At 55.4% G+C, this 25,479-nt stretch overlaps 1 protein-coding gene across 1 annotated transcript in view; it reads right to left on the bottom strand.

Annotated features, from left to right (window-relative positions):
- SLC6A5 (solute carrier family 6 member 5) overlaps positions 1–25,149 on the bottom strand; it is a 56,410-nt gene extending 31,261 nt beyond the window's left edge. The window contains exons 1-6 of the mRNA XM_035704228.2: positions 24,712–25,149; positions 21,660–21,798; positions 18,926–19,057; positions 18,408–18,581; positions 9,223–9,364; positions 6,023–6,155 (exon numbers count right to left, since the gene is read on the bottom strand). Of these exons, the coding sequence (XP_035560121.2) occupies positions 6,023–6,155; positions 9,223–9,364; positions 18,408–18,581; positions 18,926–19,057; positions 21,660–21,798; positions 24,712–25,134 (1,143 nt within the window). The 5' untranslated portion in view covers positions 25,135–25,149. The remainder of the gene's footprint in view (positions 1–6,022; positions 6,156–9,222; positions 9,365–18,407; positions 18,582–18,925; positions 19,058–21,659; positions 21,799–24,711) is intronic.
- Between the last annotated feature and the right edge of the window lie 330 nt (positions 25,150–25,479).

Below are 25,479 nucleotides of genomic sequence, written 5' to 3'. Positions count from 1 at the left end.
CACTATTAGGATGGCATAGAGTGGAGGCTAAGAGTGTTGGGGGGCCCTGGGAGCATGGGGGGGAGACCACACCGTGGGAGGTCTTGAATGCCGGTCAAAGGATGCTCCTGGATTCTGGATGCTGGATGCTCCTGGATTCCCTCCTGGAAGGGACCAGAGTCAAAAAAACATTTGGGAAGTAACATCAGCAGAACTTGGGGACTGTGGCTGGATGGGACTTATCTGTCAATCAAATGTCTGGGTAAAGGAAGAGCTAGGGATCAGGATCCCATTCTACGAGCCTGAGCTCAAATCCCAGCCCCCTCACTTATGAGCTGGGCCACTTGGGAAATGACTTAACTTCTCTGAGTCTCAGTGTCCATATCTGCAAACAGGCGACAACGACAGCATAGTCCTCACAGGGCTCTGGGAGGAGTACAGTGGGACGATTCACACAAAATTCTACGGGCCTGGGGCACTGGCAACAGAAGCACCGCTCTAGTCTTGCCCGGGATTGGCCAGTTCTAAACGTAACAACACTGACAACCCTCTGCTCACAAGCCAGATGAATCCCACAAAGTGCATCAAAAGACCCTGCAAGGGGCAGCCTGGGTGGCTCAGAGGTTTAGCACCACCTTCAGCCCAGGGTGTGATCCTGGAGACCCGGGATCGAGTCCTACGCCGGGCTCCCTGCATGGAACCTGCTTCTCCCTCTGCCTGTGTCCCTGCCTCTCTCTGTGTCTCTCACGAATAAATAAATAAAATTAAAAAGGAAAAAAAGGATGAGGCTAGGCACTCGCCAAGCCCTCTCTGATCCTCGAGGTGGCCATATACAGCCACCTGGGCAAGCACATTTGGTTCTGAGCCGCCCATTCCCACATTCCCACCTGCAGTCTTCCCTCCTGGCCCACCTGGAACACCTGTCTGTACAGACTCCGGGGCCTGGCAGGGGGCTCCAGAACATCAGTGAGTGGCAGGCCCTGGGTTTTCAGGGCACGAGGACCGATTCGGGGACTTGCAGAGGGGGGTGGAAGGAAGGCTAGGATTGAGTCTATGATGTAACTCTTGGGGTCACTTCATTAAACATTTGGGTTTATCAGTAAACACAACGCAGGCCCTCTGCAGCCCCCTACCCACCTGCCTCTCTCTCCCTTGAAGTGAAACCCAAAGGCATCTGACATCTCAGGAGAAAACCATCGCCCTAGGACTCCCCGGGCTGTCTTCTGGGCAATGGGATAGGGCTGGGGGGAGGAGGTGACCCTGACCAGTCTGACCTCCCCACCCCACCAAGACAGTAGGGCAGGTGACAACAGAGGAATATCCTGTTCAGTTCACCTCCTGGCCGTGGGGGCTGGTGGGAAGTGAGGACAGAAGGACGCAAGGGAGAAGGGGTGACCTGGGCAGCAGGGGCCGGCAGGAGAAAGCCACCGGAATGGCACCGGCCTACCCGGCTGAGACACCTGTTCTCATCTGCCTACTGGAGACTGCTTGCCCACCACCATTTCTGGAGCTTCCTCTACGGATCAGCTGTGAGGAGCCCCATTTTGCAGAAGAAGAAACTGAGGCTCCAATTAAGCATTTCACAAGGGGTTAAACATCTCACTCGAGGCCTCCCAGCTGGAGCCAAGACCCAAACCTAAAGCTCCCTAATTCCAAACCCTCTGTTCTGTCCCCGGAGGCCACTCTACGGGCCACGTGATCAGAAATGGGTGGGGGCAGAGCAGGGACAAGGGTGGAGCAAGTGAAGCACCTAGAGGGCGACGTTTAGGGAGGTACTCACTCTCGGGCTGACCGCACACTTGCAGGGCCCCCGACAGCGAGTGTCACCTTAAATTTCGCCACCCTAGGCACTCACCTGCCGCACCCAGGTCCAGGCCCTGGCGTGGGGGATCATGCGCTCGCTTTGTAGATGGTGATCGTGATGAACTAAAAGGGCCCACGGTCTGGCTCCTAATTCCTGGGGATTTGGGACTCAAATGCGAGTCAGGTGTGCACGGAGGCTTCATGCACAGCTTGTGCTGGGGGCTGGATGGGGGGGTTCAGAACGCGCTTGTTCCAGGATGTACTGTCAGAGGAACTGAACTCCAAGGTAAGGAGTTCTGTTTGGTGGGAGTGACAGCGCCCAGTTGATCTGAGCCCGCGGCCCGACACCTGGCTGCATCCTGCTCTTGGGGAGCTCTGAGCAGGCCCCAGCAGCCGGTGCTAGCTAATGAGGTCCGCCTCGTGTTGTCACTCACACGGGCCGCATTTGACTTTCAGGCAGCCCCCCAGTCGCCCAGCCCGGGATTTCTAGCTGCTCAGAGGGAGACCAAGTCTCTTAGGAAGCAACAGGCCATTCCTGTCTCCTAGGGCCCCGCACAAGACGAACTGAGCTCATCTTGCTGCAGGAGTGGGGGGGCATCTCTGTCGCTCAGAAACGGCAGGCTGACAGTCTTCAGTCAGAAGGAGGAGGTCAGCCGTGCATTCACCTGGGCTTCCCAGCAGTGCTCCATGACCAATGCCCGCACACCCCAGGGCAAGACAATGAATTGGGACTATTTCTGGTGGCATCCCTCATTAAAAGAAAAAAAAAATTGATCGTTGATCCTTAGTTGGCAGCTGTTCTCAATGAAGCAGAATGATAAGTTAGCAGATCTAGAAGAAAAGTTTACCTGCTCAGGGCTCCTCAAGAGTTCCCATACTAGAAAGCCCGAGCACCAAGATTAAACCCTAAATCGATAGAAAGAACTAGGTATAACACTGTCCTGAAAAATCCTGGACTGGGAGACCTGGGTGGCTCCACCGTTTAGTGCCACCTTCAGCCCAGGGGGTGATCCTGGAGCCCCGGGATCGAGTCTCACATCGGGCTCCCTGCATGGAGCCTGCTTCTCCCCCTGCCTGTGTCTCTGCCTCTCTCTCTCTCTCTCTCTCTCTCTCTCTGTCTTTCATTAATAAATAAATAAAATATTTTTTAAAAATCCTGAACTAATAAAGCTAAGAGGGTCTTAGAGAACATTCAAGCTAACCTTTGAGTTTGTAGATGTGGAAAATGAGGCCCCAGTGCCCCCTGTGACTTGCCCACCTGGCAATGACAGCTGATGGTGGCAGAGATGGGGCAGGAATGCAAGGTGCTGGCTCCCAGTGGGGGGAGGACTCTTATCCTCCCCTCCCCCCCCATAAACGAGGACTCCGCAATTCTGTATTCCTAACAGCCCCTCCCATCCCGGGGAAAGGATATAAAGGATGTCGTAGGGGAAGGACATGAGGTTTTAAAGGGAAACAGATGGGGATCCCTGGGTGGGTCAGCGGTTTAGTGCCTGCCTTTGGCCCAGGGCATGATCCTGGAGACCTGGGATCGAGTCCCATGTCGGGCTCCCTGCGTGGAGCCTGCTTCTCCCTCTGCTTGTGTTTCTTCCTCCCTCTCTGTGTGTCTCTCATGAATGAATAAATAAAATCTTTTTTAAATAAATAAAGGGAAACAGACCTAGGTTCAAATGCCACCACTGCCGTGTGACCTCAGGCAGTTTACTCCACCTTGAGGAGTCTCACCTTCTCCGTCTCTAGAATGGGAATAAATATCCTTACCCCACAGGCTGCCGTGCAGACTGAATGAACCAACGCCTGAGCAGCAGTTAGCCCGGTGCCTGGTACACAGCGTTCAGCAGAGCCCATTTTCTCTCCCCATTTCCCCTCCAGAGCCACCGCTTCCAAGATGTCACAGTGGCGCAGTGCCCAGTCAACACACCCGTCATTCATAATCAGAAAAATGGGAAAAGCTAAAGCTAGCGCGGAGCTGACCACATGCCCGTACCGTATGTACCTGCATGACCTCAGGGAATCCTTAGAACAATCCTACGTGGTGCGTACTGATATCCCCAACTGACAGATGCAAACACTGAGGTCTGCGGGTGGAGTAGTTTGCGTCGTTTCACAATGAGAAAGTGGTAAAGGCAGGATTGGAACTCACGTAGACTAACTCCAGAGCCAGCAGGCCATCCCTCCCCAGGTCACCGACAGGGCTGCTGTTCTCTGTCCTTACCTGCCGCCTCCTCTCCTGCAGTCACCCCTCTAGCCTATCCTGCTAGAGACCTGCCTGGGTACTTCAACCACGGTTGAGGTTGCCCTGTCTCCATCTCGAGTTGTCAGCGACAGTCCTGCCAGGGGGATTTGTTTGAGCAAATACTTGGCCACTTGTGCTAAGCAAGCACGTGGCTGGCTTCCAAGCCACAGACGGCGAGGACCTCAGGCAGCGCAGGACACACGGGCCATTGTTGCAAGGGTCATGTCAGCATTTCCCCCATCGTCCTGCTGCCTTAGAATCATGGTTTGGTCTTAACCACTCATTCAGAGCCAACAGGCTCCTCAGGGGCTATCTGAGCCCAGCTCTCATTTTACAGAAGGGGAAACTGAGGCCAGAGAGAAAAACCGAGGGCAGCGCCCCCAGCAGGTGTTCAAACAGAGTAACATCGGAGCTTACGGCACTTTAGACGTCACCCAGCCGGATTGCCTTTGCTTCAGAAATGGGGGGAGTGAGGGTTTCTGCAATAGTGAGGCTAAGGAAAATTCGCTTTTCATTTTAGCAGAAAAACAAATAAAAGCTAAGAGCAGATCAGAGGCTCAGCCGGGTTTCATGGCCCAGGTGGAGAGGTCCCTACACAGCAAATGCCAGGGGAGGCCCCGGAGGACCAGAACCCAGCTCCTCACCCCCAGTCTGCTTCTCCCCCGACCGTCCGTGGTTAGAGGTGTACCACCCGCCTCCTGCAATCCTGACAAAGCTGCTGGAGCCCACAGCTCAAGTCCCTGTGGTTCCAGACTACAGAGAGCGCAGCAGAAAGACGTGATCAGAAGGTACCTGGGAGCATGTCCACGTCCCCGGGGACGAGAGCCTCGCCTCTGTGGGGACGGGAGCCAGGTGTGGGCGCCCGGGGAAGGGGGGTGAAGCCTGCCTGGGAGGTGGCAGGTGGGAGGCACCCGTGTGCCCTGGAGGCCCGATCCGTCCAAAGTGGGTTGAGTGTGACCACAGCGAGCCCCGGCTGGGCCGCCCAGACCAAATCACCCACGGCAGGTCGGCAGGTCGGAGGCCCCCACCGTCAACTCGCGCTCCTTGGGCCCGAAAGACGTCTGGGGTCTCATCCCGAGCCATGCAAATGACCCTAGGGATGACTAAGTATTACCAGCTGTCACCAAGCGACTGGTCAACTGTTGAACGGGGTGTTTCTAAAGCAGCAGGAAGCTGAGGGAAAACCGAGTGACTGTCGCAAGAATGAGCAGCACGTCAGGCGGTCCTCGGGCTCCTTCCTTCTGCGCCGGGCACTGGGCCGGGGGTGGCACTGCCACCGTCCACACGGCCAGCTGAGCGGCCGCTCAGCAACCGCGGCCAGGATTTGCTCGACGGCAGGACTGTCGGGTGGGGGCTGCAAAAATGGTGTGAAAAGCCCAGAGCACGGGAGCAGGAGCGAGAGGAATCCACCTCATGATGCTGCTCTTTCTCCAGCTTCTCGGCAGAAGCACTAACTGACTGGGCAGCCAGCCCAGGGGGCAAAAAGCCCCGGAGTTCTGGAGTCCGGGGAGGGACCGAGCCGTTGGAGGGGCCCCATCTGCTGAAGGAAGCCGGCCCCCGACGGGAGGGGAAGGAAACCCCCCTGACCCACACCATTCCCCGGGGCTCGGGGTGCCTCTGTCTCCTTGGGGCCCTCAAATGGCCCTGAAAGAAAGGTGTCATCATCCCATTCTACAGATGGCAGTGAAGTCACTCGTCAGGGACAGAACTGCCCGCCTGCATCCTGACTCTCTTCCCAGGGCTCTGCAGTGGCCCCAGGACACAACCACCCCCGGGGGGGGGTGGTGCCTAGAGATTTGTTTTAGGTAAACGCAAGTGATGGGACCCCTGGGTGGCTCAGTGGCTGAGCATCTGCCTTCGGCTCAGGGTGTGATCCTGGGGTCCCAGGTTCGAGTCCTGCATCAGGGTCCCCATAGCGAGCCTGCGTCTCCCTCTGCCTGTGTCTCTCATGAATAAATAAATAATAAAACCTTTAAAAACAAAACCAAAACCACAAGTGCTTACTTTCCCTGAAGTCTTGATTCCTTTCGCCAGGGACGCGTACACAATCACCCAAGCCAGGAAGAGGCAGAAGGCCAGTGGCCACCTGATTTCCCCGGGATACTCAATTCCAGCAGAGATCTTCAGCACAAAGTACCTGAGAATTGGAAAGAGAGAGCAGGGAGGGGGAAGAAGGGGCAGGGAGGTGACAGTCTGCAGGCTGTGAGCTCCCCGCAGAGCCAGGAGCCCAGAATAAACCCCCAGCCCTCCCCGCCCTCCCGGTTAGGGACCCTCTGAGGTCAGGGTGAGGGATGCTCTGGTCTGGATGCCAGCGCACTGCTGTCTGCAAAAAGGCCAGCTGGGTTTACCCGGTTCCTAATTACACACTGGGCAGCCCCCCATGGCCCTGGGCAGCCTGTGAACAAGGCTAAGGCAGCTCCGCTGGCACCCCGAGCTGCCCCGGGCCGAGTGGAACCTGCCCCACAGCATTGGGGTCCTGACCCAGCCTGGCCAGCAGGCCCTGCCCAGGCTGACATCTTAACATAAGGAACTCCGACCTGTCAAGGACGATTTTTATGTATTTTCTGTAGTGTTCTTCTCCTCAGGAGGACACATTACAATTGTGTTTGTATAATTTTAAATTTAAGAAACAGGGACGCCTGGGTGGCTCAGCGGCTGAGCGGCTGCCTCCGGCTCAGGGCGTGACCCCGGGGTCCTGGGATCGAGTCCTGCATCGGGCTCCCTGCTTCTCCCTCTCCCTCTGCCCCCCACCCTGCTTGTGCTCCATCTCACTCTCTCCAAATAAATAAATAAAATCTTTTAAAAATAATACTTTAAAAAAAAATAAGATAAAAAACAGAGTCCCTACGCTAGATGACTAAAACTGCTGCTTGGTGCGTTAAGTCCAGGTCCCCAGGCCTACGCTGGCTGAGACGGAAACGCAGAGCTGGCTGGCCCTTGTTCAAGGAACGTGTTCAAAGACGAGGACCAGGCAGACGGAAGGGGGCTGTGGGTCCCCCGTGGGGGCTGCGGCAGCGGTGTGTCTGCTGAAGATGCCGTGGCCTGCCTGGCAGTAGCGGGGAGCCTGGCCGACGGCAGGCAGGCAGCCTCACTCCTGGGGACAGGAGGTCGCCGGAGGGACACTGAGTCGTGACTCAGACAATCCCTTCAGCTCTGCAACCATCAAGTCCCGCACCCCGGATGCCAGGGCCACGCTTGGAGCTCGGTGTCTTTCCGTGACCTGAACAAAGGGGCAACCAGAATCCAGACTCTACACGACTGCAGAAAGGTCAGCCTAGAACGTTCTGGCCTGCAGGGGGACGTGAAGGTGGCACCCACCGTGGCCTAGCTGGCAACAGCGCACGCCAGCCCGCCAGTGAGTGTGTCCTTGGGAGGCTGGCTGGCCGTGCGCAGCCGCGCTTTCTGGGACAGGGTGGCCGCGTTTCAGGGCCACACTCCTTCCTGTCTCAACCCCTGGGGCAACCTGGACTCAAGAGCTGAGAAAGAGAGACCAAGGGTGGAATCGACCTGGGCTCCCAAACCTTAGGGACCAACGAAAAGGCCCTCCCCTGAGTCCACGCTCCCTATGTCGGCAAATCACTGAGGCAACAGTCCCACGGGGCCTTGGCCACGTCAAGGACGCAGTGCGGTAACAACGGGCCTCTCCAAAGGCTCCTTCTTGCAGATGACGGCTGGTCCCAGAGGATTAGTAGAGACCACCAAAAGCAGGTCCACAAATCACTCAAACCGCATGAATTAGGTGATCAGATTTCCTGTATCCACCAGGTGCAGCTCAGCCTCCCAGTCCTCAGGGTGAATCAAGACCCACTCTCACTGCTCCTACGTTATCTTCAAAAAATAATTATGTCATCACTGAGCCTAACTCCCCCTTTGGTTCTGTTGCATGTAGCCTCTGAGTACATATGGGGGAGAAAACCTGGAATAGGAATTAATGGCAATTGGGAGAACTAGTGAGGATGTTAATGACCACTTCTTACCATCTAAGTAGAGGCCACAAACCAGGGCCCCACTGACATGCGGATTTTACTTGAGCCCAGCGTTTTATTTGAATAGAGCTTGCCAACATGTAAAATAGGAGGGACACATAAAAATTTGGATTTTATTTCCAACTTCTCTTTTAAAACAGAAGCTCCAGGGATCCCTGGAGGGCTCAGCGGTTTGGTGCCTGCCTTTGGCCCAGGGCGTGGTCCTGGAGACCCGGGATCGAGTCCCACATCAGGCTCCCTGCATGGAGCCTGCTTCTCCCTCTGCCTGTGTCTCTTTCTCTGTGTCTCTCATGAATAAATAAATAAAATTTTAAAAAATAAAATAAAATAAAATAAAATAAAATAAAATAAAATAAAATAAAATGAAATAAAATAAAACAGAAGCTCCAGCAGCACTGGCCCACCGTCCTGCAAGACAGTGACCATTTAGAGGTGAGCATCCGCAGCCTCCCTCCCACATGGCAGACAGGCTCTGCAGCAGGCCACAGTCCCCACCATTCCCAATCGTCTTGTTGATACTTCAACACCTCCCTGCCAAGCCCCTGATCACACCTGAGTTTATAACCCCGACATAAAACTTAACTGGAGAACATTCCTTTTTTACCCTTCATTGAACAAAATCCACGTTCAGCGACCTTAAGAAATCATTCCATAAATGTTATTAAATCTTCCTATGGTGGCTGAGGATTTCCAAGCATTCCTGAACCTCAGTCCTCAAAGACTGGAGAAAATGGATGTGGAAAGTAAAAAAGTAAGGCAAAACTATAAAAAAAAAAAAAAAATAGTTCTTTAAATCATTGACTGTGACTTGTTTTCTTACTTTTTGCCTCACTTCCCTTCTCAAGCTCAGAGGGAAGAAAACAGGAACAAAAACATCTAGTTTACTGAAGGTCTGTTTCGACCACATTGGCCGAAGGCTCTGCAGTGTTCTGTCCCCAACATCGGGCGGGGGGGGGGGGACAGCCGCACCAGTTCTATTCCCAAGAGCGTGCAGTCACCTCCGCTCTCCAGAACCATGAGGAACAACGACCTGCTCTCAGAAGCCCCATCAGGGAAGAGACCTTCCTTCCAATCACTCAAGTCGGTAGGGAAGGTGCAGAGGGATGCAACCCATCCCTTGGGCCACCCACACGTCCAGACTACAGCTTGAAAATTCATTCATTCATTCACTGGGTTTCCCTTAGAAAGTTAAAAAAAAAAAAAAAGATAAAATCTTACTTGAAATACTCTTCACTCCCGCTGACAAATGTCTTATTGGCCTGGCTGGTGAAGTTAACCATTGTCAAGTTGGGATAGGCAGTCATGCAGAAAGTTGAGTTCTCGATCTGTATTTTGGGATGGTCGCTGATGACACAGGAATCTGTTTGAGAGAGGAGGGAACAGAAGCCTGGAGAAATCTGTACACATCTGAAAATGTGTCCGGAAAATATACACCCGTCCCTCCCCAGCTACTGAAAAACAGGAGCTGAAAATACTTGCCGGATATTGGAGAGTAACTTTGGGAAAGTGTTAACCGAGCAAAGCCAGGATTATGCTTTATCTACGCCGGAGCCCCGGTACCCGGAGCAGCGCCTGGTCTTTGGAGCGCTCCCTACGTGGCCGGAGCCGTGCCGCCCATTTTCATGCGTTATCTCGTGTTCACGACAGCCCGGCATAGGGGCTATTCCCTCCTTTTTTTAAAAAATGAGGGAAAAGTCTCGAAGAGGTCAAGTAACTCGACTCGAATCACGCAGCCAATAAGGAAGAGAAGCGGGATTCAAACCCAGATCCTCATGACTCCACAGGAAACAAATGTCTTGCAGAAATGAATCTGCAACTGAAAGGTGAAAACTGGGGGCGCCAGGGTGGCTCAGGGGTTGAGCGTCTGCCTTCGGCCCAGGGCGCGACCCCGGGGTCCCGGGATCGAGTCCCGCATCGGGCTCCCCGCATGGAGCCTGCTTCTCCCTCTGCCTGTGTCTCTGCCTCTGTGTGTGTGTGTCTCTCGTGAATAAGTAAATAAAATCTTAAAAAAAAAAATAAAGAAATGTGAAAGCTGAAATCTGCGATCTGAAATTCAATCAGGCGTAAGCAAACCTGCCGAAGGACTACCGCCACAGAAAGCTTACGGAGTTCACCTTGAAGCCACACACACCCAGGGCTTTAAGATACATTCTGCACCTGCTTTCCACACACTCACACGGGGCAGCGGGGGCAGCGACCGTGCCACGTGCTTGCGAGCCTCCAACAACCCAGCACGGCGCGTCTCAGCTGGGGACGAATTTGTCCCCCAGAGGACCCTTGGCAATGTCTGGAGGCATTTTTAGCCATCGTATCTGGGGAACAGGGTACTACTGGCATCTAGTGGGTAGAGGCCACTGATGCTGCTAAATATCTTCCAATACACACAGGACAGCCCCGCACCCCAGAGAAATATCCGGTCAAAATATTCACAGTGTCTAGACTGAGAAGGCCTGACCTAGGCTGGGATGGGGGACAGGGGACTAACCACGTGGCTCTTAGTACGTCAGGCACGGTGCTGGACACTTTAACAAGGCTTATCTGCTGAAATCCTCATCAAATTATATTATTTGATGCGTATGTTATTATACTCTTTATTATTTTTTTTCACTTGATCTCACAACCCTGAGATCCTGACCTGAGCTGAAATCGAGAGTCAGATGCTCAACCGACTGAGCCACCCCAGGGCCCCTGCTGTGCTCATTTTAAATAGGAAGAAGCCAAAGTCTTTCTGACACTATTACGATGCTTTTCTGACAGCTTTATAAATACTGATCACTTGAGGATAGTGTAAGTAGAGTCCTCCAAGATACTATTTTACCCCCCAAAGATACTATTTTAGAGTGAAAAGTAACAGTAACGATGGCTGACACTTACAGGACACAGAGGAGCTACTGTCTAAGTGCTTTATAGGCACCAACTAATTAAGTCTGGCGTCACCTCTATGGGGTCGGTATTGCCACTGTCTAGGCCCAGATAAAGAAACTGAGGCACAGAGAAGAGCAGATGCTTGTCAAGCTCATGCAGCGAAACCAGGAGGCAAGCCAGCATTCTCTCTCTGGGAGCCACGCTCTTAGCCCCTCTGCTGCGAAGCAGAGAGCAGGGACCATAGACTCAAAACACCTTCAGAAGCCAGGTGGCGACACAATGAGGAAGGCATAAAACAGAGGGTAATCAGGGGACGTGGGGACCCCGGCAAACCAGAAAATGGTCCAGCCACCCAATGCCATGCCTTTTCCAGGTGTCCTGGCAAAAGACACAGAAAATGTGCATATTTACATATAACCTCTCCGTTTGAAAATGTTGGAAATAAGGCCAAATTATTGTTAAATGTCGTGGACCAAACCAAACAACAGCTACAAGAGAGCACACGGCCACGGGGATCTGTGCGTGGACCCCCGAGGCTCCCCGTCTGTGGAACAGCAACGTGGGTGAGACTATGGGTTCGGAGGCGTCTCGGCCCTGAGAGCTTAAGGGAGTTCCTTTACCTGCACAAGCCTCCGCTGTCTGATAGTAGGTGTATCTAGCTCGCAAGACGGCTGCAAAAGTCAAAGTAAGGGACATCTCCTGGATGAAAACAAATTCTCACAACGCCTAGAGCGCTGCTGGACTCATCCATTTTAGGCATAACTCAGCCACCAGTTAGATGTTTTTGTGGGGTGGGCATCTCTAGGCCGCAGCGCCCTCTCCTGCCATGCTACTGGCCATGTATCGCCCACGGCCTCCCACCCATTCCCCCCAAATATCCCATTACATGGATAAAATCTTAAAAACAACAATTCTAAGAATCTCCCCCCTCTGATCAGCTCTTTAGGGTTTTCCACCGTGTTACTACTGACTTTCGGGGCCAGCTAACTGTTGCGGGAGCCGGCCCGGGCATTGCAGAAGGCTGGCAGCCCTGACCTCTGCCCAGCGGCAGGAGCACCCGCCCACCAGCTCCCCCATCCCGCTGGAGGACCTAGAGCACCTCCAAAGGTCATCCGGGGTCTCCGGAACTCCCCCGGGGCCAGGCACCCCTGCTCTTAGCGTCCTCCCCATGGTACCCTCTCATTCAGTATCCTCTTGGGCAGTCTAACCAAGTACCCGAGCTCCGGGGGTCCCCCTCACAGCTGTCAAACCCCGATGGAGGGAGGCGCCCCCAGCCGCCCAAGGAAGCCGACAAGGGATGGGCAGCTCCGGTCCCTGTACCTGAGCCTCCGTTACTTCCTGTCCTCCCGCGTCCCCTCGCCCCGAAATTGCCACTGCTCCCCCCCCCACATCGCTTCTTCCAGAGCTGCCGCCCTGGGTCACGAGGGCCACCTACCCTGGGGGCTCCGGGAGCACCTAGATACCCCAAGGAGCAGCTTGGGGTGCATCTAGACCCCCCACTCCGGGAGCGGCTCCGGGCGCACCTAGACCCCCACCCCGGGAGTGGCTCAGGGTGCACCTAGACCCCCACCCTGGGAGCAACTCTGGGCGCACCTACACCCCCACCCCGGGAGCGGCTTGGGGAGCACCTGGACCCTCACCCTGGGAGCGGCTCCGGGCGCACCTAGACCCCCACCCTGGGAGCAACTCTGGGCGCACCTACACCCCCACCCCGGGAGCGGCTCAGGGCGCACCTAGACCCCCACCCTGGGAGCAACTCTGGGCGCACCTACACCCCCACCCCGGGAGAGGCTCGGGGCGCACCTGGACCCCCACCCTGGGAGCGGCTCGGGGCGCACCTGGACCCCCACCCCGGGAGCGGCTCGGGGCGCACCTAGACCCCCACCCCGGGAGCGGCTCGGGGCGCACCTAGACCTCCCTCTCCCAGAGAGAGGCTCCACGTGCATCCGTCCCCCGGGACCGTTCGGGCGCCCCTAGGTCCCCGCTGGCCTCGGCGGCGCTGGTCGCACCTTTCCCACGGCTCGGCCGGGGGCGCCCTGCAGTTCCCCTTCCCACCGCTGGGCGGCAGGCGCGTCCTTCCCCGCGGCCCCGCGACCGGGAACAAAGCACAGCGCCGGGGCTCGGGGCTCGCGCCCTCCTGGGGGCTGTTTGGGGGGGGGGGGAGGAGGGGTCTGTCCTCGGGCAATTCCCAAGGAATGAAGGCGCACGAAGACTGGGGAGAAAAGGGACCATTTAGTTCAAGTTCTCGTGACAGTCAAAGCCGTCCCCGAAACGCTATTTAGGTGACGCCTGTGCGGGTGACCCAGGCCGCCCTCGGGGCTCCTCTGTCGGGCGCCGCCACTGTCCGCAGAGGACAGGGCTGAGGCCCCTGGGAACGCGGGCTCCCCTGCAGCCTCCGCCTCCACCGCCCAGGTGTGCTGCGAGCCCAGCATCTGTCTCCCCGGGGACCTGCGAGCCCAGCATCTCCCTGGGGACCTGCAAGCCCAGTGTCTCCCCCAGGGACCCGCGAGCCCAGCATCTGTCTCCCCGGGGACCTGCGAGCCCAGCATCTCCCCCAGGGACCTGCGAGCCCAGCATCTCCCCCAGGGACCTGCGAGCCCAGCATCTGTCTCCCCGGGGACCTGCGAGCCCAGCATCTCCCCCAGGGACCCGCGAGCCCAGCGTCTCCCTGGGGACCTGCAAGCCCAGCGTCTCCCTGGGGACCTGCAAGCCCAGTGTCTCCCCCAGGGACCCACAAGCCCAGCATCTGTCTCCCCGGGGACCTGCGAGCCCAGCATCTCCCCCGGGGACCTGGGAGCCCAGCGTCTCCCCAGGGACCTGCGAGCCCAGTGTCTCCCCTGGGACCTGCAAGCCCAGCATCTGTCTCCCTGGGGACCTGCAAGCCCAGCATCTGTCTCCCCGGGAACCTGGGAGCCCAGCGTCTCCCCTGGGACCTGCAAGCCCAGTGTCTCCCCCAGGGACCTGGGAGCCCAGCATCTCCCCTGGGACCTGCGAGCCCAGTGTCTCCCCAGGGACCTGCGAGCAAGTGCTGGGCAGCTTACGGGGCCCGGGCTCCCGAGAGGGAGTTGGCCTCCAGAGCAGTAGGACCCCCACAATGCTGAGCCCGCCATGGGACAGCCCCCTCCCTGCTATGACCCACGGTCACTACTCTGCACCGTGCAATGCCTCCCGCGGAGACCAGCGGCCTGCCATCACAGGTAGGGCCAGTACTGCAGAGAGAGAGACCAAGCCCGGACATTATTGGGGGGGGACACTGCACTAGGGAAAGGGAGGATTTTTTTCTCCATTTCCCAAACCAGCCTCTCTCAGAATGGCCATTTGGGAAAGAGGCTGTAATACCCACTGTCTGAATTCCTGACTTGTCCGCCAGAGCAGTGGGGCCTAAAGCTGTCTGTGCTCTGCGAGTCAGACTGTCATCACTGTCCTAGGTCACCCGAGGGCCCCGGAGGACCAGTACTTCCACAAGGGATAGCCTGGCCCCCCCGGACGGAGCACAGTGCTGGGCAGAGAGCACAGCGAAGAAAAGGCGGAGGAGCTTGCAAAGGAGAGACAGCCTGACACTTGCCTGACAATTGACACCTTGCTTAAAAAAAAAATAAAAGCCTTAAAGCACTTGCTAAAAATGAGATAAAAATCTATCCAGCCTGCCCATAAGCTCCCAAGGAATAACCAGGGTGAAAAATGTCCACTGTTTCTCTCTGCTCAGAGCTTGCATAGTTTTATGGTCTGCACCAGTCGACGAGGAGCTGAGCTGTGGAACACTGAGTGTACAGGCTGCTCTGCCTTTAGTGCTTCCCGGGTTATTGTGAGCCAGACTGGAAACTTCACAAAACCAGGAGCACCCCCGCCACGTACCTGGCCCAGTCAACATGCCCAGCTTGCTTCAAAAAGAATACACACACACACACACACACATACGTGTGTGCATATATATGCCTATACGTATACACACTCTGACTATAAAATAAATAGGCATCTGTTCACAGAAAATGTAGAAAAGAAAATATGGTCCCAAATCTGTGTACTCGGATGTATATGGTCCCAAAATCTTTTGGGCATTTGGGTGAGGATTTCATGTTTGACGAAATAGTCACACTTAATGACTACAGAATAGTCACCCTATGGTTGCACTATGAACTGTTAGAACCATGGGATTCTTCAATAATTGTTTGATTTTTGGTTAAGTGTTTCTAGTGTTTTCCAAGAGACTGTAGATGTGGCTGTAAAGAACAATCATGTATAACCCTTGTCTGTCTCTGATTTTCTCCCCCATAAGATCTCAGCTACAAATAGGGAATACATGGACCCATGGGTCCCTCTGCACGGTGATGGAGCAGAACCTGCTGGACCATGGACTCTTCAGGAACCCTCAAGAAGCAGAAAATCAGGGGTCATGACGCCTAAATCTTAGTGCTGGTTCTATCTTTCGATACAGCCTGACACTTCCACTCTCAGGACCTTCAAGTTCACTTTCTCACCTGCAAAGTAGTAAGTAATCACGACCCGGCCCCTTGGGACTCAGAGGGCTCTTATTAGGAACAGCAGAGACATCATTCAGGAAGCTGCTTTGTAGGCTGGGGAGTGTTTAGCATGGTGCTTTAGGTCCACGGAAGGCAAGCAACTTGGGTTCAAATCCCCAGTCTAGGGGCACCTGGGTGACTCAGTGATTGAGCATCTACCTTGGGCTCAGGGCCTGATCCTGGGGTCCTAGGATCAAGTCCCACATCAGGCTCCCTGCAGAGAGTCTGCTTCTCCCTCTGCCTGTGTCTCTGCCTCTCTGTGTGTCTCTCATGAATAAATAAATAAAATAAAATAAAAAAGAACCCTAGCTTTAAAAAAAAAAATCCCCAATCTAGGGGCAGCTGGGTGGCTCAGTGGTTGAGTGTCTGCCTTGGGCTCAGGTCATGATCCCGGGGCCCAGAGATCGAGTCCCACATCAGGCTCCCTGCTTGGAGCCTGCTTCTCTCTCTGCCTGTGTCTCTGCCTCTCTCTGTGTGTCTTTCACGATTAAATAAATAAAATCATTAAAAAAATCCCAGGTCTATCATAGAGCTAGCTCTATGACCTTGAACTCCAGTTTTTTCACCTATAAAATGAAATAATAGCAGCCATGTGTTGGTTTGTTGTACGTTGGTAATATGAGTAAAAGGGTTAGTCACTATGGTGCTTGGTGTGTAGAAAGGGTTGCTAGCTATTATCATTAAGTGTGAAGGCGCTACAGAAATATTAGTGGATATTGTTGGCTGAAGAGGATGTTGTTTCTGCACTACCGCACCCCTGGAGGACAGCTGCAGGACACCCATCACCGCCGCTCACGTGGTTCCTGATGGAAGTCCCCAGGGACACTCCCCTCGGAGCCTGAACCCAGCCAGCAGCCCTCCTCCAGGAGGAAGTCCTTTGAAAAGTGACTTTCCTCCCGGGCACAATCTGGGAAGGACAAGCAAGGCTCTAGGATGACCTTGAGGTTATCGCTGCATTCGAGATCCTACATTCCGGAAAATGTTCTAGGAAACCATTCCAGCAGCTAATTGTTGGTGGTGAATCTGTGAACAGCCACGGTGGCAACGGTGCAGAGGTGACCACGGGGCTGGCAGGGCCACAAGGTGGGCACTCCATTCCAAAAACGGTTGAGGGCATCCTCATGAAGGCGTGTGGGCCGACTCCAGACTAGTAGTTCTTTGGCTCCTGGGGAACAGGAAAACTACAGATCCCTAGACTGCGTCCCCAGATCGTCTGATTTAATTGGTTTGACGTGGACCCTAAGGGATGTTTTGATCTGTCGGTGCCCCCAGATGCTCCTGGTGTGTGGCAGCTTGGCTGAGAACCGCTGCCCTAACCCACGAACCCATCCACATGGAGACCGTACAGATGAGAACACTGAGGCCCAGAGAGTCGAAGCGACACTCACGCTTGGTCACACCGTCAGTGAGCCAACACCTGGGAACCTCCACAAATCCCCACCCCCTGCTCCCGAGCACCTCCAGGTACACAGGGTTGGAACTTACTGGGCACATGTCTTTATAGTTTTAGCTCTTCTTCAGTCTAATTCAAAACCTCTCTCAGGGGCACCCCGGGTGGCTCAGTGGTTGAGCGTCTGCCCTCAGCCCAGGGCGTGATCCTGGGGTCCCGGGATCGAGTCCCGCATCGGGCTCCCTGCGTGGAGCCTGCTTCTCCCTCTGCCTGTGTCTCTGCCTCTCTCTGTGCGTCTCTCATGAATAAATAAATAAAGTCTTTAAAACAAAACAAAACAAGAAACCCTCTCTCAGGTGGAGGTTGGTCACGGGGTGGATGTCATAAACGTGTGTAAAAATACTCCAGGGAACATTAGTGCTTTAGGGATGTGCATGTCCCTGGGGCTGTGGGAGGCAAGAATTAATCTTTCTCTCTTAATACACTCAAAGGGTTAAATAACACCCTCGCTCTGCAATGTGCTGGCGAGGAGGGCAAAGGAGCTGGTTCGGGGCCAACACAAGAGCCAACCACGCGGAGATCGCAGCATTCTGACCGCAGCACAGCCTGAGCTTAAGGGGAAGAACAGATCCACTGGGAAAACACCAACCACTTGCTTACTGGCACCCAGTGAAACGACCTGACACCACAGGTGACGGAGGCACCTCAATTTAGAGAGGGACCCCTGGGTGGCTCAGCAGTTTAGCGCCTGCCTTCGGCTCAGGTCATGACCCTGGAGACCCGGGATCGAGTCCCACATCGGGCTCCCTCCACGGGGCCTGCTTTTCCCTCTGCCTGTGTCTCTCTCTCTCTCTCTCTCTCTCTCTCTCTCGTGAATAAATAAAATCTTAAAAAAAAAATAGGGCGCCCATGTGCTTTGTTTCTTGTTTTATGGCAATCCGGCAAAGTAGGTAGGATAAGGAATACTGTCACATCTACTTTACATGCTGACCCAGAGAGAGAAGTGACCCGCCCCAGACCCATGGACTGTCAGGGGCCGGGTGTCATTTAGACCAGAAGGCCTTGCCCACAAGTCTGCCCTGCTCCTCCTCGCTCTCACCTGCTCACCTTCCATCCAGCAAGCTGACAGCTCCCCGCAAGCCCTCAAGTCCCAAGGGGGACTTCAGGTCTGAACAACCCTCCGTGACCACCCGCGAAGACGTCCCCATTTCTAGGTACTACATTGCGCACGTTTCGATCAGAGATCTTCCCGTCCAGTATCTGTCCTCAGACACACCTCATTGCACTGAGCAGTGTCCAGGGAAGTGTGGACCGAGGATCACAAGCATTACCTCTCCTAGGCTCTAAGACCCCCCTGCTTTCAAACCGTACCCTGCGTATGAACCACACTGCCCACAGACCTTGCGAAAAGGCGGATTTCCCAACCCCACCCAAATCTAATGTATCACACTATCGGGTGGGCCCGTAAATCTGCATTTTTAACACACCCCTGTTAGTCATGAGCAAACAAAATTTTGATTACTCCTCCTCTGAGCCATGAGCTCTCGAAATGTTAGAACTAAGTACATGTGGTTTCAATAGTTTCGATCTCTACGCCCGGCACTTAACGTAGGTATATCCGGACTTACCTAACAAAAGTTTGGTTTTATCTTTGCATTCTGGTGTGTTCCAAGGGTTGTTGCAGGAGCCCCAGGGCAGCACAGACACAAAGGAGGCAAACAGGTAGAAAAGTGTGTAGCAGATAATCACATTGTAGTAGATGGCTATCAGGACCGAGATGATCAGCATTGCGATGCCACAGCCTGCGGAAGCAAAATTGCCAGGGATTGAGTCATCCCACCCCAAATCCTAGGGAATTCTTACAGCCGGGCAACAGGTGGGGAGCTAGGTGCTGGCTCTCTTTTACAGATGGATACACTAACAGTGGAGCGGACTGTCTCTCAAGGACCCTTGAGGCATTCTGCTAGCAACAGAGCAATGCCAGGGGCAATCAGAGGGATCCCAGAGGTGGAACTGATCAAATAAAGGAAACCCTGAATTCTGCAGTTCACAAAAGCAGCCCTCCCTCCCTCCCCCCTTCTGGAGGATGCCAGGTGCCAGAGAGAGCAGGATAGGGTTGAGAAGGCTGAAGGCAGGGTGGACTCACCTTGTAGGGCCGGGATGGCCTTCCACACAGACACTGGCCCCTGGCTGGCAAACTGGCCCAGTGACACTTCGAGGAAGAAGATGGGTAACCCAGCCAGAGCCAGCATCATCAGGTAGGGGATGAGGAAAGCACCTTGGGAAGAGAGAATGGGAAGTGAGAGCCCTGGGAGACCAAGGCTGGCCTGGCCCACACTCGCCCTCTAGGGTGCGAGCTGGCCCCCCCCCTTGTTTTCCAGGAAACCTTTGTATTTCGGCTCAGCCACAGGTACCCCCTCCTCTACCAAGCGTGAGCGCCCTGCAAACACATTTTTGCAATTCGCCACTGGATGCATCACTAGGGGTTGTGTGCTGCCTGAGTTTTATCCTTTGCTCTTCTTATTATAGCATTTCAATGCCCCCAGATTGTCTTAGGCATTCAACAGATCCACACCTTTGACTCACTGCCAGAGCCAGATCTGGTGTCGTCTCCTCGACATCTCTACCCTCCAAGGACCTAACATCTGCTGCGGTAGGTTCTAGGAGCCCTTCTGTGCAATGACCCCAGTTACCTGCACACCTCCTGCCAACCGGTGCTGGTCCCCTCTGCCAGACAAGTGGTCAGAATCTCTCCCCGCCACCGCCACCGCAGCCTCCACGCACTTCTCAACTTCCTTCTCCACATAAAAGTCCCTTCTGTCCTTCAAGGTCAACTCAATGCTTCCTCCTCCAAGAAGCTCCAAGAAGTCTCTCTAGTCGGTCCTCCCACAATACCTTCCCCAGGCACTGAGCACTTGGCAATATTTACTGGGTGTCTCATCTAGGCTGGGAGCCCCCTGAGGTCGTCAACCCTTCATCTCTTTATTCCCCGTCCCCCAACCAGGACGGTAGCAGTCGGGAGGCCTCCACACACTGCTGGAGGTCCTCTGGGGTTCTTTCCCTTCAATGATTCTTTCAGGTGGTTTGGGAGGGCTTTGGGGGAACAGCCGTCATCTCTGAAAGGACTTGGACCAGGAAGACAGTTGGTCAGAGCCAAGTGAGGCACTAGGGAGGCCAGAGCCCAGAACACTGTGCTCCACGGAAGGAAAAGCTGGTTTTTCTCTGGTCCCCTCTTTCTGCTCACCCTTCTTCCAGCTTCCTGTCCGGCAGAAGACCCTTTCCCATCTGGGCCTCTCCAGGCAAGGAAGGCCCAGCAGCAGCCCCCAGCTGAAGGAGAGTAAAACCAGGGGTCCTGCTCTAGCCTCTCCAGAGGGGGTTTTTGAGATAGACGTGCATCATGCCATCCTTCTCTTGTGCTCCTGAGGGCTGCTGCAGGCCCGGGAGCCGCAGTGCGGAAAAGCCCGCCTCCCCCTCCCTCCTGGCGGCTCCTTCAGGAGCTCCTGGAACTGCTGGGCCAGGCGAAGACACACACTTTGCAGATCCCTGCGGGAGGAGCAAACCTCTGGCAGTTTCAGGGGCTGAACTCCCCTGGCTGAAGCTCCCTCCCTAGCCCCATCTTGTGTCCCGGGGGCTCCCTGTCACTGGATGCCTTATTATAGCATCTCGGCCCACTTCCTGCACCCCGGACTCTTGCAGAAAACCAAGTGGAAACCCAGCTGGGGAGCCTATATTTGTGTGGCCAGCGTACACGTTCTTCCATTTCCAGGGCATCTCTGATTGCAAATAAGCTTCAGTCCTCATAAGTACTTGTCAACGTGTCCTAATTTGGAATTGTAGAGGAGAAGGCTTATTTTTCTGTTTCAATCATCCCATGGTGCAGCACCTGTCTACTGTCTGGAGCCCACCCAAGGAAAAACAAAAAATAAACACCCTAACCTGATGGGGTGAGGGTCTCTTTGGCCCTGGGAGGGAGTCCCCTAGTTGTAACTTCCTACTCCTAGAGGGGAACTTGTCAGTTTGGGCAGTACGGGGGAAGAAGCCTCAAGGTGGAGAGGGCAGGCAAGGCGGACCCTGAATGTGCTAGGCCCCTCCTCCTTGGTGGGTACATAAGGGGTACAGCGGATTCTAGAGGCCTGGCAGCTAGTGCGTGCCCACCTGGCATCCTCACCATTTCAGAAATGGTTTTCCTTCAAAAGCAGCTTCTTCCACCCAGTTGAGACAAATGAAACGAAAACTGTTTTGTTTTTGTTTTTGTTTTTTTGTCAAATGATTTGGCTAAAGTCAAAAGATGTCCTGCCTGTGCCCAAGAGGATGTATGTGCGTGGGCACCTCTGAGAGGCTGTTGAAAGTACAACCCCCAGCTCCTCTCCACTCACCCCTGTGTTCGCCTGCAGCCTTCATCTTGCATGATTCGAATACTCATTCCCAGAGTCTCCTCTGTAGGCTCAGATTTCCAGGTTATAACCTTAACCCATCCTTAATTCGGTGTCCAGGACCCCACAGCTGCTGCGGCTAAGGTGCACAGAGTGTGCTGCTACCAGAACACTGTCAGCTAAATTAGAGTTTGAACTCCCCTGTGTCAATGGTCACTTGGCTCAGGACCCAGCAGTCCCCCAAGCCGGATGGAGGGCTGGGATCACGGAGGCGAGCCTCTCCCCAGAGCTCCATCTCCTGATAAAACCCCCTGGATCTAGTGCCAACCGGATCCAGTGGCTCCTGCCCTCTGGCTTAGCACTGATGCCTCCCGGGGATGGGGCTGGAGCGCGAGGAGGCTGCTCTGCGCCTCTCCTCCCAGCCCATTCCCGGGGCTCTGGGCGCCTCCCCAACCCGCAGGTGCCCACCCCGACGCGCCGCAGGCGGAAAGACCGGAAAAGCCGTACCTCCCCCGTTCTGGAAGGCCAGGTAGGGAAACCTCCAGACATTGCCCAGCCCCACTGCGTACCCCACCATGGACAGGATGAAGTCCAGTTTGCTGGACCAGTTCCCTCGGGCCTTATTCTCATCCCCTTGCTCGTCCTCCTGGGGGCGGAAAAGCACATTGTCGGATAACAGCCCCGGGGTCGGTCGGCAAGCAGGCCCCATTCCGCCCCTCCCCCCTGCTGAGGGTCTTTCCGAGCAAGCAGGCCCCCATTATCCAACCGAGGATGCATTGGCAAGCAGGACCCCAACTCTGAAGAGAAGATGCATCTACAAGCAGGGCCCTCACCCCTCAACCCTGCACCGAGAGTGTTTCAGCAAGCAGGCTCCCAATGGTGATCTGAAGATTCCTCTTCAACAGACCCCTCAAGCCCTCCTTCCCGAACCCTGCAGTCAGGGCACACCAGCAAGCAGCTTCCCCCAAACCTCGAACCTGGTGGTTGATTGCAAGCAGGTCCCTCCAACCCCAACCCCTGACCACGACTTCAGTTGGCAAGCAGCCCCCCAATATCATGCCTAGAACCCCCCAGCAAGCAGATCCCTAACCAACCCCTCCCTCCCCCAAAACCCTCAACACACCCCTTCCTCTGCCCTTTCTCCCTCTGGAGCCTGCTAGGCCAGAGATAGAGCTGCAACGCCTGAAGCCAGCCAGAGCCCCTGCCTCACGTTCTCTGCCAAAGCCTACAGGAAACTGCCTGCTGGGCTAATTTAAGGGGGGCACCTCCCAACGCCAGGGAGAGGGAAACGGGCAGGAGGGAGAGGTGGGTGCGGGTCTGAACTCCAGCACCGGCTAATCCCAGGCAGGCCACTTGCTCTCTCTGAGGCTCTGTGCTCCCCTCCGTAAAACGAGGGGCTTAGAATAACTATCCCCCGAGGCACCTTCCAGCTCCAGCAGTCCGTGGACACTGGAGGCCCAGCTCTCCACGTTCACCCTCAGACGCTCTCCTAGGGGCAGGCCCTGCTTCTGGAATGCCTCACTACTAAGCAGAGACGGATGGGGGGGAAGCCACTTGAAATAAATTCAGAACGTTCAGGACACCCGGACGCCACATAAAGGTTCCAGGGACCCAAGTCACTGCCGGGCTTCCACCTGCCTCTGTCGTACTTCATTTCCTATTATAGCAACTTGCTAGCCTCACGCTGTTCCCCAGGCTGTGCACGGGGTGAAGGAGCTGTCAGGAGAGGAGGAAGTCTCTGGAAGAGAGGAGGGCCGAGGTAGGTGTCAGAAAGGCAAGAACCGGGAAAAAAAAAAAAAAAAAAAAACCGGGCAGAGCTGAAAATAGGCAAATGCAGGGCTTCACGGGCTCTGAGCGTCTTCAACACCCGCCCAGCGCTCCTCTGCAGGCCCGGCCCCTCCGGCCCCACCCACCCTGATGCCTCCCGGGCCGAAAGGGTGGGAGTTCCAGCTGCTTTTGCCGCAGTGCGGAGGGTAAGCAAGGCGTTTGAAATCATTTTCTGCCTCCACCTGGGGTCACGCTGTGGGGCACATGCTGTCAGGGGCAGCTCCAGCCTGCAGACAAATGCTCCAGAAGGGGACTCCAAAACCAGGGGCAAGTGGGAAAGCCTAAGTGTACGTTCATTTCCAGTTATTATTCTATCAGCTGGGCTCTTGCTTTGTGGGCCCGTGGAGGGGTGTGTGTGTGTGTGTGTGTGTGTGTGCAAACACGGACTATAAACAGAAGGGCTGTATCCACCCGAAATCTCCTGCAGGCAGGTGTTTGGTTTCAGCCCCTCACCCCCGATTACTGGATACCTGCCTAGCCCCCAAACCCAGGGAAGGGACGGAGACTGCAAAAAGACCGGGATTGGGAAGGGAAGAGCTAAAGCAGGGGAGGCAGGCGGAGGGAGGAAGAGATCTTCGGCAGGAGGATTGGAGGGAGTTGGAAACAGGCAAGAGGACAAGTGGGAGAGGGTAACGGTAACCGGTAATGGTTGCCTTATTCCTAACCCAGGATTGGGGTTTGCTCTGTGGGTTTTTCATGCCTCTGGTTGAGTGTAAAGGATCAACCCCAGAGGTAGGTGCAGGTTTGTGGGGGCATGGAGCTTATTCAGTTGAGATAGGTGCCCTTAAACACACACACACACACACCCCAAAATATGCAAAGTTATGATGACAGTATTAGGGACTGACTGGGTTTGAGAAGAATCCTGAGGCTTCAGAAGTAGCTTCGTGAGAACCCACTTCTCATCCAGAGTTCTCATGTGACGACTGGTAACTCTAAGTGAAAAGGCTGCAGTCCTTAAGCTGTTATTGCCTTCTGTGGAGTGTTCCTGGTATCTATTGTTTATTTTTTTTAAATATATATATATATATATATATTTTTTTTTAAGTAGGCTTGGCCAAGCATGGAGCCCAACCCGGGGCTTGAACTTAGGACCCCGAGATCAGGATCTGAACTGAGATCAAGAGTCGGAGGCTCAACTGACATAGCCTTTTTAGTTTTTTGTGTTTTTTAATTTAATTAAGGGAGGGGTAGCCTGGGCGGCTCAGCGGTTTAAGCAGCTGTCTTTGGCCCAGGGCGTGATCCTGGGGTCCCGGGATCGAGTCCACGTCCGGCTCCCTGCGTGGAGCCTGCTTCTCCCTCTGCCTATGCCTCTCCCTCTCTCTCTGTCTCTCATGAATAAATAAATAAAATCTTTTAAAAAATAATTAAGGGAAAACACCTTAAAGAAAAGGCTCATAGATGAAAGGAGGGGGGGTCCTGTTTTCCTACACCTATGGGTCTCCACTGCTCACGGAGGCTGCACCCCATCTCCGAGGCCACCGAGGCTGGGAGGCGCAGCAGGCAGGGCAGCTCCCCAGTTCTCCGCCTCCCCGGCAGGGTCACTGCAGCCCTCGCGCCCGCACCGGGGACCCCAGCGCAGAGCGAGCTTCCGAAGCCCCGCAGCTGCCTCCCGCATCCATTACCTGGCACTGCCAACCGGTCTCCCCATCAGCACACGTGCACCCGCCGCGGCCCGGCTGCCTCGAGCCCCCGGGGAGCCGGAGGGCGCGGCCTGAGCGCACCCGCTTACCTGGGCGGCCGCGGAGGCCACGCTGCCCGGGAGCACGGACGTGATGCCATCCGTGCCCAGCACCACGGCGCTCTGGCTCATGTTCACCCAGCCCCCGGCCGGGGTGCTGTTGCGCTCCAGGGTGCCCTTGCCCACGCTCGCGGCGGCATCCCCCTCGGGGCCGCGCAGGGCCGGGATCCTACACTGCAGGGCGTCGCCGGGCCCCGCGCCCCCGGCCGTGCAGGCCCCCGCTCCCGGCCGCTCGGCCTCACGGGCTCGCGCGTCAGGGGACTGGAAAGTTGGGGCGCCGGTGGAAGCCGACCTGGGCACACGCGGCGGCGGCGCGGCGGCGGGCAGCTCCTGCTCCGGGCTGGTCCGGGGCGCGCGCGGGCTCTCCAGGGGCCCCGGCGCCGCCCCCAGGCTGCTGGCGGGTCGTTTACTCATTTCCTCGGGGGCACCGCAGTCCTGGTCCTGCAAACACAAGGGGAAGTTCGTGCACACACACACACACACACACACACACACACACACACGCATGCATGCACGCACACAAGTAGAACATAACGAAGTCACGGCTGCTGCAAAAATACCTGTGCCTGCATATACCGACGTTCACCACTCAGGTCCAGACACAGGATCTAGGGAATAACCTGGAAGGTGGATTTTTTTTTTTCTTCTCCAAGAGCTATTTCTCAATTGCCCGTCTTGCCAATAACCAGATGGCATAAAGCGGTTAATATTCTCCTCCCCTGATGGTGAGGAAACTAAGAAAAGAGACAGAAATGTGCA

Source organism: Canis lupus, chromosome 21, assembly GCF_003254725.2.
Source record: "Canis lupus dingo isolate Sandy chromosome 21, ASM325472v2, whole genome shotgun sequence".
Taxonomy (NCBI): domain Eukaryota; kingdom Metazoa; phylum Chordata; class Mammalia; order Carnivora; family Canidae; genus Canis; species Canis lupus.
This window is presented reverse-complemented; position numbering and strand designations above follow the sequence as displayed.